This window comes from Sceloporus undulatus, chromosome 1 (genome assembly GCF_019175285.1).
Source record: "Sceloporus undulatus isolate JIND9_A2432 ecotype Alabama chromosome 1, SceUnd_v1.1, whole genome shotgun sequence".
Classification (NCBI taxonomy): Eukaryota; Metazoa; Chordata; class Lepidosauria; order Squamata; family Phrynosomatidae; genus Sceloporus; species Sceloporus undulatus.
The window spans coordinates 339,886,109-339,901,006 of NC_056522.1; the positions used below are offsets into that span (position 1 = coordinate 339,886,109).

General features: G+C 42.6%; 1 protein-coding gene across 10 annotated transcripts in view; it reads left to right on the plus strand.

Annotated features, from left to right (window-relative positions):
- The first annotated feature begins 482 nt into the window (after positions 1–482).
- TTLL5 (tubulin tyrosine ligase like 5) overlaps positions 483–14,898 on the plus strand; it is a 273,548-nt gene continuing 259,132 nt past the window's right edge. For 8 of the 10 annotated variants that reach the window (XR_006104524.1, XM_042473080.1, XM_042473043.1 and 5 more), the window contains exons 1-4: positions 873–1,001; positions 4,431–4,594; positions 10,623–10,729; positions 14,091–14,173. Coding sequence is in view for 9 of the 10 variants with exons in the window: in XM_042473080.1 (XP_042329014.1) it covers positions 4,518–4,594; positions 10,623–10,729; positions 14,091–14,173 (267 nt within the window). In the remaining variant the exon portion in view is untranslated. Of the gene's footprint in view, positions 505–696; positions 728–872; positions 1,002–4,430; positions 4,595–10,622; positions 10,730–14,090; positions 14,174–14,898 lie in introns of those variants that run through there. The other 2 variants (XM_042473064.1, XM_042473053.1) reach the window with 2 other exon arrangements.

Genomic DNA, 14,898 nt, shown 5'->3' on the forward strand with positions numbered 1-14,898 from the left:
AAAAGAAAAAAATGTTGGGCGGCGCCGTTTTAGAACGGTCACATTCATTCAGACGCACGCGCGTCCCTGCCCTTGTGCGCAAGCTGCAGGCGGGGATGTGATGAGTTGGCGAGTGCGCAGACACGCCTTCAGTGTGGGAGGTGGAAGAGTCTCATTGAGACTAATAGGACGGAGGTGTCTTTGTGTGCACGCGCATTGGTGGGGGGATGAAGGAGACGGGCGGGAGTTAAGTTGGCGCCTGCGCAGAGGCGCTCTCGAAGAGTCACATTCTGGGGAATGGTCTGTGTGTGTGTGTTGGGGGAAGAAATGTGCCTCTGTGCGCATGCGCACGGGGAGAACGCGCAGGGTTGGCGCGTGCGCAGACGAGGGAGACGCTGGAAGAGTCCCATTCAGGCAAATGAGCAGGAAGGGGGGGAGAAAATATCCCTATGTGCGCATGCGCATTGGGGGGGTTAAACAGACGAGCGGGAGAAAGGAGCTGGCGCCTGCGCAGGCGCGTCTTCGGTTAGGGCGGGAAATATAAAGTCACACTCAAGGGAAGGGAGGGGTGGGAAAATGTGCCTTTGTGCGCACGCGCAGAAAGCGACTCGGGCGTGAGGGAGAGGAGGGGGCGAGAACCTGGCGCGTGCGCACGGAGGGGGACGGAAGAAGCGTCACATTGAGGCGAGTGGGAAGGAAAGAAGGGAGGGGTGGAAGAAATGTCCCGGTGTGCGCACGCGCATTGTTGGTGGGTGAAGTAGACGAGCGGAAGATAAGGCGCTTGCGCAGACGCGTGTTTGGGTGAGGGGCGGGGAAAATGTAGAGAGTCACATTCAAGGGAAGGGAAAGGTGTCTTTGTGCGCACGCGCGCGGGGAGGGAATCGGCTCGGGCGGGAGTGGAGTGGAGAGTGGCTGCGCGTGCGCAGAACGGTTTGCTCGTTGGTTGTTGTAGTAACAGGGATGGAAGCGCCGGCGAGAAGGAGCCGAGGCTGCCGGGTCCAGCGAGGGAGATGAAGCCGCAGGTAGGGATGGAGGGGCGGGCAGAGGGGCTGCAGAGGCTGCATCCACACTGGAGAGGTCACCTCATGAGGAGAGGCTTAGGGAGCCTGGAGAAGAGAAGGATAAGGGGTGATAGGAGAGCCCTGTTCAGATCCTTGAAGGGATGTCACGTTGAGGAGGGAGCAAGCTTGTTTTCTGCTGCTCCAGAGAATAGGCTACAGAGCAATGGAAGCAGGCTCCAGGAGAAGAGATTCCACCTCGACATTAGGAGGAGCTTCCTGAGAGTAAGGGCTGTTCGTCAGTGGAATATGCGGAATCAGAGAGTGGTGAGGTCTCCTTCCCTGGAGGTCTTTAAGCAGAGTCTGGATGGCCATCTGAGAGTTCCTGCATGGCAGAAGGGGTTGGGCTGGGTGGCCCTTGCCGCCTCTTCCTCCCCCTCCTTCGCAAATGTGCCTGATACCAGTCTTCTACACCTCCCGGGAAAGCCGTGGCTCATGGGCTCTGAGTAGCACTGGCCCAGGAGTCTCCTGACACAAGGCTCAGAGTTCTGGGGGCAGGGGAGGCAGGGCCCTGAGTGTTGGACTACCACTCTGCCGTCCAGGGTTCGAACGCCCACTTGGCCATGAAACCCACTGGGCAAGTCACAGGCTCTCAGCCTCTGGAGAAAGCGTCTCTGAACACATCTCAACAAGAAAACCCCATGATGGGTTCGCCTTAGGGCTGCCGTAAGTCAGAAATGACTTGAAGGCGCACAGCAACAGCAGAGTGAAATTTGGTTTTTGAGAGACGCTTGATGCCTCCTGCTTAGTATTACGAGGAACGTATAAATATGATAATACTTACCCGGCAGAGGAGATACCACTTGCTCTCCAGATGTGCTCACCCCAGTGGTTTCCCTAAATGCAGCAAACTTGACTGTATTGTAGTAGGTAACTGCTGGGCCCAGATCCACAGGAGAACAACGTATTTTATTAGGAATGGGCAAAACATTACAAACGGTGCTGAATAACTAAGCACACTTACAGTGAAAGATGTTCTGATGCTACTTGCCAAAAGGCCATTGTGCAGCTCTTCATAATGGATGCGTTTGTTCTGGGAAAATGCATAATACGTATGGAGAGATACGGGGGGCTGACATATGGTTGTCTGGATGTCCTCCAAAATTTTGTCTTGGAGGCACTGTGGCTGCCAATGAAAACCTTGTCTGGAAGCATCCTAACTTAAACTTTCCACAGCGAGCAATTTTTAGGTTTAGGGAATCCTCGATTAAGGCACTGTGGGATTGATTGAGTTAGACAAGTATCTTAAAGCCTCTCCCGGCTCAGAGGTTTAATGACTGTTACTGTAGGAGTTTCTGATCCTGCTCAGATGACTGGTGTGTCATATAACCTCATTTCATGTTGTGAGTTTAAACTAGTCAGTTAAGGAAAGTTGTGTCTCAAACTGTATGGGCTTGTTATGTCATGTTTCTTTGATAAGGACATATTTTGACTGCTAGGTGGTGGCTATATTTACAATGGTTTGTATATTTTGGGTCCAAGTAAACATGATTGTGGTAGACCTGTGTTTGAAGTCATGAGTCAGTGCCAAACAGATATAAAATGAGAATACGGTGTATTTGTGGAGAGAAAAGACAGATTGGGGGGGGAGCTTCTAGACCCCCTCCCAGTCCTTCTCATTTGTACTCTTTACCTCCCCAACATTGTCTGTGTTGCTTTCCCAGTCAGGGTCCAAAAATGTAACTAAGGGCCTGAACAGCCAGGCAAAATAAAGCTGCTTCGGGCCACTTTGGAGGTATGCTGTTTAAAAGGCACACAATCTTAAGAGGCCAGAAGCTGTGTCAAAGCTACGCTGCAGTCCTTAGGACTGGAGCATGGCTTTGGCATGGCTTCCAACCTCTTAGGATGCATGCATCATTTAAACAGCATACCTCCAAAGTGACCTGAAGCAGCTTTATTTTGGCCTATCTGTTCAGGCCCTAAGCCTCATCACGAAGAAAATGGCTTCAAATGGAGATATGACTGGCGTATGGAGGCTCAGTACGTTCTGCCACTACTACTTCCCATGCTTGTAACTCTTTGGAATGTCTCATGTTTTAATGCACAGTTTATGACTGCTTTATTTACAAATATTTATAAATGACCTATGTCTGTCCATTTCCACGGTATGTGCATGAATAATTAAAATGTAACACCAGTATATAATGGCTGAGATTATATTTGACACTGGTGGAACATGTGCTGGAGTCTTGGGAGTACAAAGGGTATTCTTTTTCTATCTGGCTGTGCAAGAGTAGCCAGATGTTACCTGGGTGCATGCTGTGATCCATCAGTGGCTGTTGAAGCCTGAGAGTGGGGGGAGGCTATGCTTAGGCTTGCTGTATTTGTGATCGTACACCACAGGAAAAAACATTGCACACGAAGGTAATGGCTCCTTGCATGACATCCCAAAAAGTACTTATGCTGGCATAATCCCCAGTTCTGCTAGTATAAACTAGTGAGAGGATTCTATACAAATCTACAGGAATAAAATGCATAGTATTCTAAACATCGGAAAGGCTCACATAAATGTGTTGACAGTATGCTCCTAAAAAGTATATTAAGCAGACTTTCTATTTAATTGGAGTTTAAGCTGCAAATGTTTGTGCACTATGCTGTGTCATTATGCCCAGACTGTATAGATTTTACTAATCAGTCTTCAAGGAAGGTAGGATCTAGGTTTGCAGTTCAAGAAGTGCACTCGCTTGGGGGTGGGAGGTTATTCTACATCTTTTTGCCAGTTGTATAGGGTGCTGTTGTTTTCATGAAAAATAATTTTTTGTACAGAAATCAGGAGATCCATATTAGAGGTGAGGAAAAGAAAGAGCTGAAAAGCATGTTAAAGCAGAAAACAATAATGTGAAATCTGTCACATGCTCTGAGATTGTCAACTGTTTATTCAATCCTATAAAGTCCAACATGTTTCGGGCTCAATAAAAAGGCATTATTTAAGGTCCTTCAACAGAAATCAATGAACCTGTGTTTTGAAGAATGGTCTCAACGGCAGTGATTTCTGTTGAAGGACCCTGAATAAGGCCTTTTTTATTGAGGCTGAAATGCATTGGGCTTTTTAAAATAGAACTGAATAAACAGTTGATCATCTCATAGCACATGGAGTTTGTCTCCTTACTGTTTTCTTCATACTGAAGGTTGCCTGTTGGAGATCATTAATCATTCATATCTGTATTCTCCACTTCTTCTGAGAAGCCCAAGATGTGTTCTCTTTACAACTTATGGAATAGTACTTGAGCCAGTAAGCATCATGGTTTAGTAGAGACTGTCGCCTGAGAGTGTGTATCCAAACCCAGCAGTCTAGCCATAACTTTTTTTATTAGGCAGAAAGCATGACATGGTCACCCTATATCTCAGGTTCATTCTGATTTATCACCCCCCCCCCCATTCCCATGTTCACAGGAAACAGCACTGGCTAGATTTACTGATTCTACAGGAAAGAATGTGAAAGGCCACTGTTTCTGGGCTGTATGAAAACATCTGCAGGAGATGCCAGTTGAAATGGCTCGGGACTTAGAAGAAACAGACTCATCTTCAGAGGAAGAAGAAGAGGTAGAAGGGCCAGGGTAAGTTAAAACACATGATACCTGTATCTAGAATTAAAATTATATATCTTTTGTTTTGATAATGCGAGTACTGAGAATTAAATTAGTTTTTAAATACTAGGTGGGCTACCAGATGTTGAGTATCAGGCTCATGTATATTCTGTGGAACCCAAAGAGCCATTTTATCTTGGAGGCAGAAAGGTTGGTTGGAAGAAAACACAGACTTCTTGCCATTTAGCTATTTTCTGTCCATAAAATCTTTCATTTCAGTGTTCTCTAGCCTGACTGGCAGTGGTTCCCCAGCGTGTCAGGGAGGGGTATTTTGTGTTGTGTGTTTTCAAGTCATTTTTGACTTGGGGTGACTCTAAGGGGAAGCTATCACTGTTTTCCTGACAAGTTTCTTCAGGGGAGGGTTGCGATTGCTATCCTCTGAGGCTGAGAGAGTGTAATTTGCTCAAGATCACTGAAATGCCAAATCTTTTAACTGAGTATCCTGGGAGTTGAACATGAGATTTGGTGGGTGCCAGGCATGTGTTGCATCGTTCAGCTGTGGTCCTTCTCTAAATGGGTGGCCTTCGCTGTCATTGGATTTTGTAATATTGCTTCATTATTTACCTGGAGTGGATATTCATGTTTCATAGAAGAGATGTAGGGAAATAAACAGCAATCAACAAATACTGACTGTTTACCAGCCCCTCTTTATGCTTGCTGCTAATTCTCCATAAAGGTTTTTTTTTGGGGGGGGGGGGTTGTATACATAGAATACTCTAGAAGAAACATGCCTTTTCATTTGTCCTGTGGTTTAGTGGAGGTAAGAAACTGCATGAATTTTTTATCTGAACTACAACATAGACCTAGTTCCAGAGTTTCATAGATGAAACATATTAGTCTGGCTTTAGGCCTTGCTCAGGGACAGGGGCAGCTTTGCTTTGCTGGATCACACACACAGGAAACTGGACATGGAGAATGTGTCCCTGTCGGCTGTGCTGGAACTTTTAGCAACTTCCGATATCATCATTCATGGTGTCCTTCTGAGCTCCCTCTTTAGGATGACACTTGAAGGCGCTCTTCTGGAGTGGTTTCAGTCCTCCTTAGAAGGTGCTGGGGGATTCCTGTTTGACCCCATAGCCATTGGCCTACAGGGTTCCTCAGGGCTCAGTCTTGTCCCCTATGCTATTTAGCATTGACATGAAACTACAGGGAGAAAAGTTTTGGAACTGCATGATATACAACTTTCTCTGTCTCTCCCTCTCTCCTTTCCATCCATTTCCAAGGAAGCTGTTTCTGTATTTATCTTTCTCTCTCCTTTTTAGCCAGAATTCAAAGTTCTGGCTATAACCTTCAAAGCCCTACATGGCTTGGGTCCAGACTACAGTGGACCCTTGTTATACACTGGGGTTTGGTTCCAAGATCCCCTGTGGATAACAAAATCCATGGATGCTCAAGTCCCAGTAAATATAATGGCATAGCAAAATTGTGTCTCTTATTAAAAAAATGGAAAATCAAGGTATGATATTTGAAATTTATCCTTTTTTGAACATTTTCAAAATGTGGATGCTTGAATCTGTGTATAAAAATATCAGTGTATAAAAGGGCCGACTGTATTTGAAAAGCTATATGAACCTACCTGTTATCTAAGATCTGCAGGGGAAGGCTTGCTGTCAGTCCCACCACCATCTCAGGCATGCCTGGTGAGGACATGAGAGAGCGCCTTCCCGGGCTGCTCCCAGCCTTTGTAGCTTTCTTCCTTGGGAGGTCTGGTTGGTCATCTGTCTGCTGTCTTTCCACTGGCAAGTAAAGGCCTTTTTATTTAAGAAAGCATTTTTAGTGTGTTGCAGATAGTTTTATGTTTTATTATGTTTTAAGTGTTTTTAATGCTGTTTTAAAGGTTTAAAATTCATCATTTTAAAATAGAAATTTGGCTTAATTGCATTAACTTTTCTACTAAGAGTCTTTTAATTGTATTATGCTGTTACAATATGCAGTGCTTTGAATCCCATGATGGGAAAACAGTGGGAAATAAATAAATAAATAAGATAAGATAAAAATGGATGGCAGAGATGTTTAACAAAGATGGACAGTAAATGCTTTCTTACCACCTCTAAACCACAGTGCACATGGGAGCTTTAGGAAGAAAATTTTGGTGCTAGCATATGCATCTCATGTGAGAATATGGGGAACTTGCTAATAGCAGGTAAATCTTTGAATGCTTGCAGACAAGTGTTCAGAGCTGACACTGAAAAAAGATGCTTTAGCTAAAGTTGTAGTTTTATTATTATTTATATTTTGTTTTCACATATTTCTGCACCTTCTAATATTTATGAGATCTTAGCTAAAAGGTGGGGTGGGAAATCTGTGGTCCTCCCAATGTTTTTAGACTGCAACTCCCATCATTCTTTACCACCAGTGATACAGACTAGTAGCGAAGGTTGAGGGAGGGGATAGACATATTATTAGCTCATTGAGTTATTAGTAATGATTTTGTTTTTCACCTGTAGGAGATATATATTTATTCCTCATTAATTATTGTGCAACTTCCATTACATATCATTATTAGAAGATGACTTCTGTAATAATGTTCAGAGATGTAGCTGTGTTATCAACATAAAAAGATATAAAGGAATCTTGTAGCACTCTTCAGACTAATTGAGAAAAAGAAATTCTAGCATAACCTTTTTGTGGACACCAGTTCACTGTATCAGATGATTGTATGGACAGCAATCCACAAAAACCTATGCTAGATTTTTTTTTTTAGGGGAGAAACACACAATCAAAATAAGCAGGCATCCAGCTGGCTTCAAAGTGGGGCATTTAGATGTTGCATGCCTTGAAGCCAGCTGGAAACAGCTCCCAAGCCATGCTGTGGGGAGAAAAGCTGGACTGCAAAGGAGCTGGATTTTTCTGCTTCTTCCCAGGAAGTGCACACCTTCACTCGTACATCTAAATGCCGTGATGCCAGAGCGGCTCTAAAGGGACGCTGTATCGAAATCCTAACACTAATTGTGCATATAAACGCGTTGTCCCAGGAGCGCATTTAGAAGGAATGGAGCTGCTGTACTCAAGCAGTGGGGGTGGCAATGCCCAAAAGAGAAACCATGAACCTCTCATGGAGATAAGTAAAACATACACAAATCAGACAGTCAAAGAGGGGGCATGGAGTAAAGTGGGGGCATGATTGGACCTTGCCGGCATCTGTATGGGCACACCTCTGCTCCGATGCCCTGTCCTGGTGGAATGCTGCACATGTGACTGTGTGCACAAGTTCACAGCGACAGCCATCCAATGGGATGGCACTTGCCAGGGTTTTGCTGCTGTAATGGTGTGAAGGGATGGTGGGAGGAAAGAGGAAAAGAACCCTGCGCAGTGGTGCAACTTAAAGCTGTGCTGTGCAGTCATGACATGCACACTCCAGTTGCCTTGGGAGCTGGCAGTGTGGATGACATGGAATCAGATCACTTTTGGAAAAGGTAGCTTCAAGATGCTTTTTCCTGCCTGCCTCTTTGTTTCACCTCATAGTTATTCTCAAAGGTGCTAATTCCTTTATAATTTTTGTAGTATTACAAATGGTACTTAGTATCTGCTTTCTTCCTCTTCACTTTCCCATTTCATTTCCTTCCACATTGTAACCCAGCAGACAGGGAATATCTTTTTTCTTACACAATTACTTGACCTAATCATGAACAGTTTTGCCCCCTTCTGTGTCCTTTGACTGTTAACATGTACTATGAACTGTCATTTTACCCGAGAATGCAATTCTAATTCATTGAAACTTTTTGCTATTGATATAATGGGACATGAACTGCATATTGAATGGCTTGCCAGGTATCTTGCCTTTATGAGCCTCTCCCCCAGTGTCTGCCAGTTCTGTATGTTTATTTTATTGAAGGCAAAATGTCCCTTAAGTACTGTAGCCGATCCAGCTTGGGTAGGTATTTCATGTTTTTGAAATACTGTTCTTCATCATTTAACTTGGAATCACGTGTTCCCATTCCACATTTCTCCTTATCAGTATGTCTATATAATTTTCTCATCATAATTTAATCTATATTGAGCTAGGTGCAGTGTGAAGATATCTAAATTATTCTCTAGACACTGCTTGCTATCCAATATGTAAGTTACTTCTCCAGGTAACCAAGGGTCATGATGAGGATACAGTCATTTGGAAGCATGTCTGAGCCCTGGTGTCATTACTGTAAATCCTGAGGACAGGGCTTACCCTAAAGCCCTTTCATGCAGTCTCGGCTCTCTTCCCATTTATGTAAGGTGTTAGACTGGACACAGTAAAATCTTCTTCAGCTTAAAATCTCTTTCCCAATACAACATTTCAGGGTGAACAGCTTGGGGAGGAGGTTGGATGTCAGTTTTCATACTGACACATAGGAATATAGGGTTTTAATTATTAATCTGAAAAAGAAAGGAAATACATTGTTTTGGTTATTACCTTCAGTTAATTAATTCTTAGTAACTGGTAAAATTCTCTTTGGTCTAATCTGCACTGTAGTTTTTAGAGACATTTAGCCTTCTCGTCAGAGAGCTCTGGTGCCACAAGAAACTACAATTCCTAGAATTCATAGCATTGAGCCATGTCAGTTAAAGTAGTGTTAAACTGCATTATATCTGCTGTAAAGATTAGACCTCAGACTTAGGGGCTTCATTGATACAAAGACAAATATTGCTGCTTCTTTGGAGGCTTGATCACATCAGATATGTAATAAGTTTAGAAAGATTTAATTTCATTAGCTTGAGGGCTCCAGCGATCTGATCAGTTGCATGTAATACAGTGGGAAATTCAAAATGACCTGAATAGATTAGAAAACTGGGCCAAAACTAACAAAATGAACTTCAACATTTCTTCATCCCTCCTCTCTCCAAGGAGAAACTAATGTATGACCCAGGGAAATAACAGCTTAGTCTGTAACTAAAAATCTCTGGGTAGAAAGAGAAGTAGTAGATAAGTACAAGGGATCACCAGCATCCCAACCAGAAACAGCTCAGTCGAGCAAGAAAACTGCAAAAGACAACGCCTTTTCTAACAAGGGGAAGAACGATATGAAAAGACACTTGTTTTATACAGGAAGAAGTGCCTATCTGCTGCATTTATTTATTTGCCATGCGATTTGCCAAGTTTAAATAATATTTCAGATCCAGCTAGTAGTTCAGAACCAACAGCTTATCTCTACCAAATGTATAAAACGGTTACATGTCAGTGATAATGTGCTTCTAATGTGATGCTGTAGGCTGCAAAAAAATTAGAAGTTGTAAGTATATACATGTACTGAAAAATTAGGCTACCTGAATATTTGATTTTTTTTATTTCATCTAATCAGAATGTTGATCAGGCAAGAACATTTTATATATGAGAATGTGATATGTATGAATTCCATTTTTTCACAATCTACTTTTTCTTTTTTTGTTTTTAAAATTTCTTTCTTATCCACTATTATCTAAATTTATTTAAGGTTTACTGCATTGTTACCATGTATGTCAGTGTCTCTGCATTTGGCTTAAGGTGTAACAGTAGCACAGCAACATATTGTTGCTGAGGTGTTGCCTTAGCATGCGTTGCCACAATACACTGTCAGTTTATTTCCTGATTCACAGAGAACTGCACTATGAAAATGTAAGCGTTGGTCTAGTAAAATTGCTTTGAGCAAATGCTTTATAAATATCAACACTGTTTCCTTTTCCCAGACATAAATTGTTAATGTCTTTGCTCTAAACAATGGATAAAAAAAGAAGTGAAACTTTAATTCATGTAAATCGATAAAGACTTCAGAAGGGTATCTGTAAATTAGAATAGTGTCTGAACTGTAAGTGAAAACTATGTTCTGAATTGTCAGTGTGCTTGTATAACGTACGGTAGCTGTTTTTTCAGTTGTATCCTTTGTCATGTAACATGAACTGATGTTTAGGGTTTCTGAATCCTGTGGCCCATATTTATCTTTAAGTACTTTAAATCTGTGTAAGGGTTGCTGCATAAAATAGGTAGTTAATAATTAGTAGTAATTATTAGTATCATGTATGTGTTAATAAACTTATATTGTTTTAGGGAGCATCCATGTATCACGTGGACAAGTGGTTTTAGAAGGATCCCAATCCTTGTGTTTCATGCAGAAGCTATTATAACTAAGGACAGTTATACCCGCTTGATTGGAGGTAAGTGTTGTCTTGCTAGAGTGTATAACAAAAATTAACTGAAGGAGAAGACTTAACAGGAAGTTTGATTTTCCTTTTTGTACTGGCAAAACCACCTCTGAGTATTCCTTGCCTATAAAAATCTATGACATTAATGGGATTGCTGTAAATTGTAAAACAGCTTGAAGGCACATACATGATAGAGGAACTTTTGATATACTGAGCAAGAAGCAGTTATTTTTTTAATATAGCTTAACATTAAAACAGTGAAAATTAACAGTGAGAACTTGTTAAGTAAAATTTGAGGTGCCTATTGAAAATAACAAACAGAAAACTGTAGACTTTTAGTTTAAGTTATATAGATATTTCATTTTTTATACTCAAATATTTTGCTACACATTGTTTTTGCTGAGACTGTGTGTGTGTGTGTGTGTGTGTGTATATATATATTCCTCAAACAGTTTTATTTCTATGACAGTGCACTTCTCCAATACTCTATGACCTGAATCCAGTGTGATATTCTCAGAGGCACTGGATTTTTAGCTGCTTCCTGTTTCTCCTTCAGTGTGTGTATATATATATGTGTGTGTGTGTGTGAGAGAGAGAGAGAGAGACTAAAATCTACAAAAACTACAAACAAATCAACAATTTGAGCATAACACAAAAAGCGAACACATTCTGTGACTTTCTCCCCTAACGGATAGTTATATCTGTTGAGGTTGGAGCAGCATTGAGAATGTTCAGATGTGGCTAGGGTTGCCATAAGTCAGGACCTCCAAACCGGGACAAATGTAGGACAAATGTAGGACAAAATTTTCAACTGTAGGGCACATTTTTAAAAATGGAGGACACGCGAAAAAAATTGCTGATTTGAATTTTTTTTTAATATAAATGCATGTTTCTTAGGCATGATCAAAATGGAGGACATTTTGGCATTATTTCTAGACAGATGGCAGAAATGTACTTCCCTTTCTGGCCAAACACCTCCAACCTCCATTCCAAAACACACATGACAGCACATTTGGGCATTGAACATGGCTTTATTTAACATGGCCTCTTGCATATTTCAGAAGCTTATTGCATAACCAAACTCTTTGGGTTTCACTCTTAATATGGTTTAACATGGCTATGAATATTTAACATATCAAGGTGATTTAACAAGTAGTGAAAGTGGACTGGCTCTCAGTTTCAGATTTAGCAAAAAAGGAGGAAAGGCCTCTGGCTATCCCTCTGTCTCTACCATCTACACCAAGAACAACTAACAATATCTTCACATAATATAGGCCTATGATTCCAACAACATCATTTCTTTGTTTCTCCTGTTGGATTTTTAACACTTTTGCCTGATGAAGAAGTCAGTGGCGCTTTGAAAGCTTGCATCATATGTTTTGTGCATTTTGGTTGGTGCTATAAAGGTATCATCATTTAAAGCAACAGTCCCTGCCCCATCCAGACCAGATTCCCCACATCCCTGCAGCCATGAGCATTTAAAGCAACAGCCCCTGCCCCATCCAGACCAGATTTTCCACGTTGCCACAGCTTGATTTAGTCTAAGCAGAGGCTTAGAAAGCCTGAAATGGTGGCGTTCCTCGGTGGGAATGGGCCCCTCCCCTCCCCTCAACAGAGGCTGCCGAGTGGCAGCAAGACCCAGGGCCAGCCACCCCTCAGCCCAGCCCACCTTCTTCTGCCTCCTCTGCTCTGGGCTCTCCTTATTCTCTAATCCTTCTTTCTTCTGTGTCTCCTCCTCTCTCTGGTCCTTCTTCCTTCCGTCTCCTCTCTGTTCTCCATCTTCTCTGCTCTTTCTTTCTTCTGCCTCCCCTCCGTCCTCCTGTTTCCTCTGTTGCTGCTCTCCTCCTCTCTCCTTCTTTCTTCTGTGTCTCTCACTCCCTGCTCCTTCTCTCTCCTAGGTTTAAATTGCGTGCGCGCGAGTGCTGCAGGGGCCTGAATAGACTGCTGCAGACTGCAGCTCCTCCCCCTTATTGTGAATCTGGCCAATGGGGACTGAGGAGCTGAGCAGTCCACCACCTCCCAGCACACAAGAGAGGAAGGCAGGGCCTGAGGGGAGCCCAAACCGGGACCTTGAATGGGGGCGGAGCTAGGCGGGCGGGAACCGTGCAGAAGCTTCCAAGGCCTCCCTGGGGCCTGGGGACAGCTTCTCCCAAGCCCCAGAGGCCTTGGAGGAGTGCTCCGCGATCGCGGAGCCGCTTCCAAGGCCTCCAAAGGGGCCTGGGGAGAGCTTCTCCTAAGCCCCAGCCTCCAGGCCCTCGCTGGGAGGGGGGGTCCCGGGGGCGGGGCCAAACCGGGGCGGGACCATGTGGACCCGCCCCAAACTGGGAAAGTCCCGCCCCCAGGCGGGATATGGCAAGCCTAGATGTGGCAGAGAAGCTAATGGACACTCATTGCCCTTAACCAGGAATTGGTTGCAGCTGTGGATCTAGACAGCAGGTGATTGTCCAGGGTCGTAGAGTGTGCCAGAGAGCAGCACATAGCACTTATGTAAATATGCTGTGTCATTTGGAATGGTGGACAGTAATCCAGGTAACAGGAAATTGTACAGGAAGGGGTTGAGCTAGATTGCCACATGGCAAAAGTGTATATAAGCTCAAATCATCATTGTACAGTGTGGGTTTGTAGTAGTAGGAGTTTGTCTGTGTAGCTTTGTTCTCGCGTGTGTGTTTTGCAACCAAAAATAAACAGTGCCTCTGTGGAGAAAAGCCAGCCTACTGTGCTTTAATATCTAGCAGCTGTTTTTCCTGGCAAAGCTCCAGTCTGCCAGTTTGTCTATCTACTCACAAGCTTCCAAGATTACTCTGTTTATCTCTGCATATTCTCCCAACAATATCCCCCTGTTACTAAACTTTCTTTAATTCATAATACACATGGCTTCTATGATATAAGCAAACTCAATTCATTTTGCAAAGTCTAAAACCATTAACTGACCTTTAACAAAATGTTTTTTTTAAAAAGAAACACTAAAATGCCAAATATGTGAATGATTTCAGATGTTAGGGGCTTGTGTGTATTGTTATAGTTGATGTTTCTTTCTTTTTAAATCACTGTTATCTTGTGTTGGTAAATCAGAATACTGTACTTGGTTTAAAAAAGGGTGATTTTAAGACTGTTCTCTTGTGCCCCAACAGTGAATTAGCTGATTAAATAAAGCAAAAGCAGTGTGGGGTCAGTTCTGTAACTTGACCATGTTGCTGTGTGATGTCACTCTAGTTGGAAAAATACCTGCCTTAACTTTATGTAATGAGACATTATTGGATATTATATTAGAAATAGGATAGTGCTGAGTTCTTTGGCAGTTTCTTCACTTCTACAGTTGGTGCAATAGTTTATGGCTCTGGGGTGCTGTTATTAATTTTTGTTGTTTTTATAGAACGCTATCGATTGGCTTTTAAGATTGTGAGAACAGACAGCCGCCTTGTGCGTAGCATTTTGTCAGCTCATGGATTCCGTGAGGTATGTGCATCAGATCCTTGAATATGAAAATAGTTAAAAATCAGAAGTTGTTGGCACTACTTTTAGAGCCAAGAGACAGCTACATAACATAGCTATGAAACATTAAACTATAACCAAGTAAACCAAAAAGTAATGCAGAGGACTTCCCTCTTGCGTTTTGGTGTCTTGTCAAACATTTGATTCTAATATGGTGAAATTAAAAACTACATTTCTTCTCTGCCATGTTATGTTTATTGAGATTAAGAGTGCTTTAAGTCCTGGAAACATACATGTTTTGTGCAGCTCATGGCATTCCTGAAACTCAGTTTCTGAAGATAGCTCTGCAATTCTTTTGTTTCTGAAAAAATGCCTTGGAGTGAGAAATGATAACTGTATCAATAGCCTCTAACACATTGTAGGAGAATATGTGGCTTTCAAGATGTTTTTGATCTGTAGCTTCCATTATTCTTTACAAGTGGTTATGCTGGCTGGGGATGATCAGAACTGCAGTCTAGCAACATTTGGAGAGCCACATGTTCCCTGCTGTGATGTTATAGCAAAATGTATGTGAAGAAAAAGTTCTTTTTAAAATTTTATGAATCTGTAGGTAGAAATACTTTGAGTAGGTTGCCATATTTTCTGATCTAGACAGCTTGTCGGCTTTAGTTTTACATAGTTTTACATTCCTTGTTTCTTTCAGTTCAGTGTTTTGATTGGGCATAATGCAGTTTGTGGGACCCGGTGGC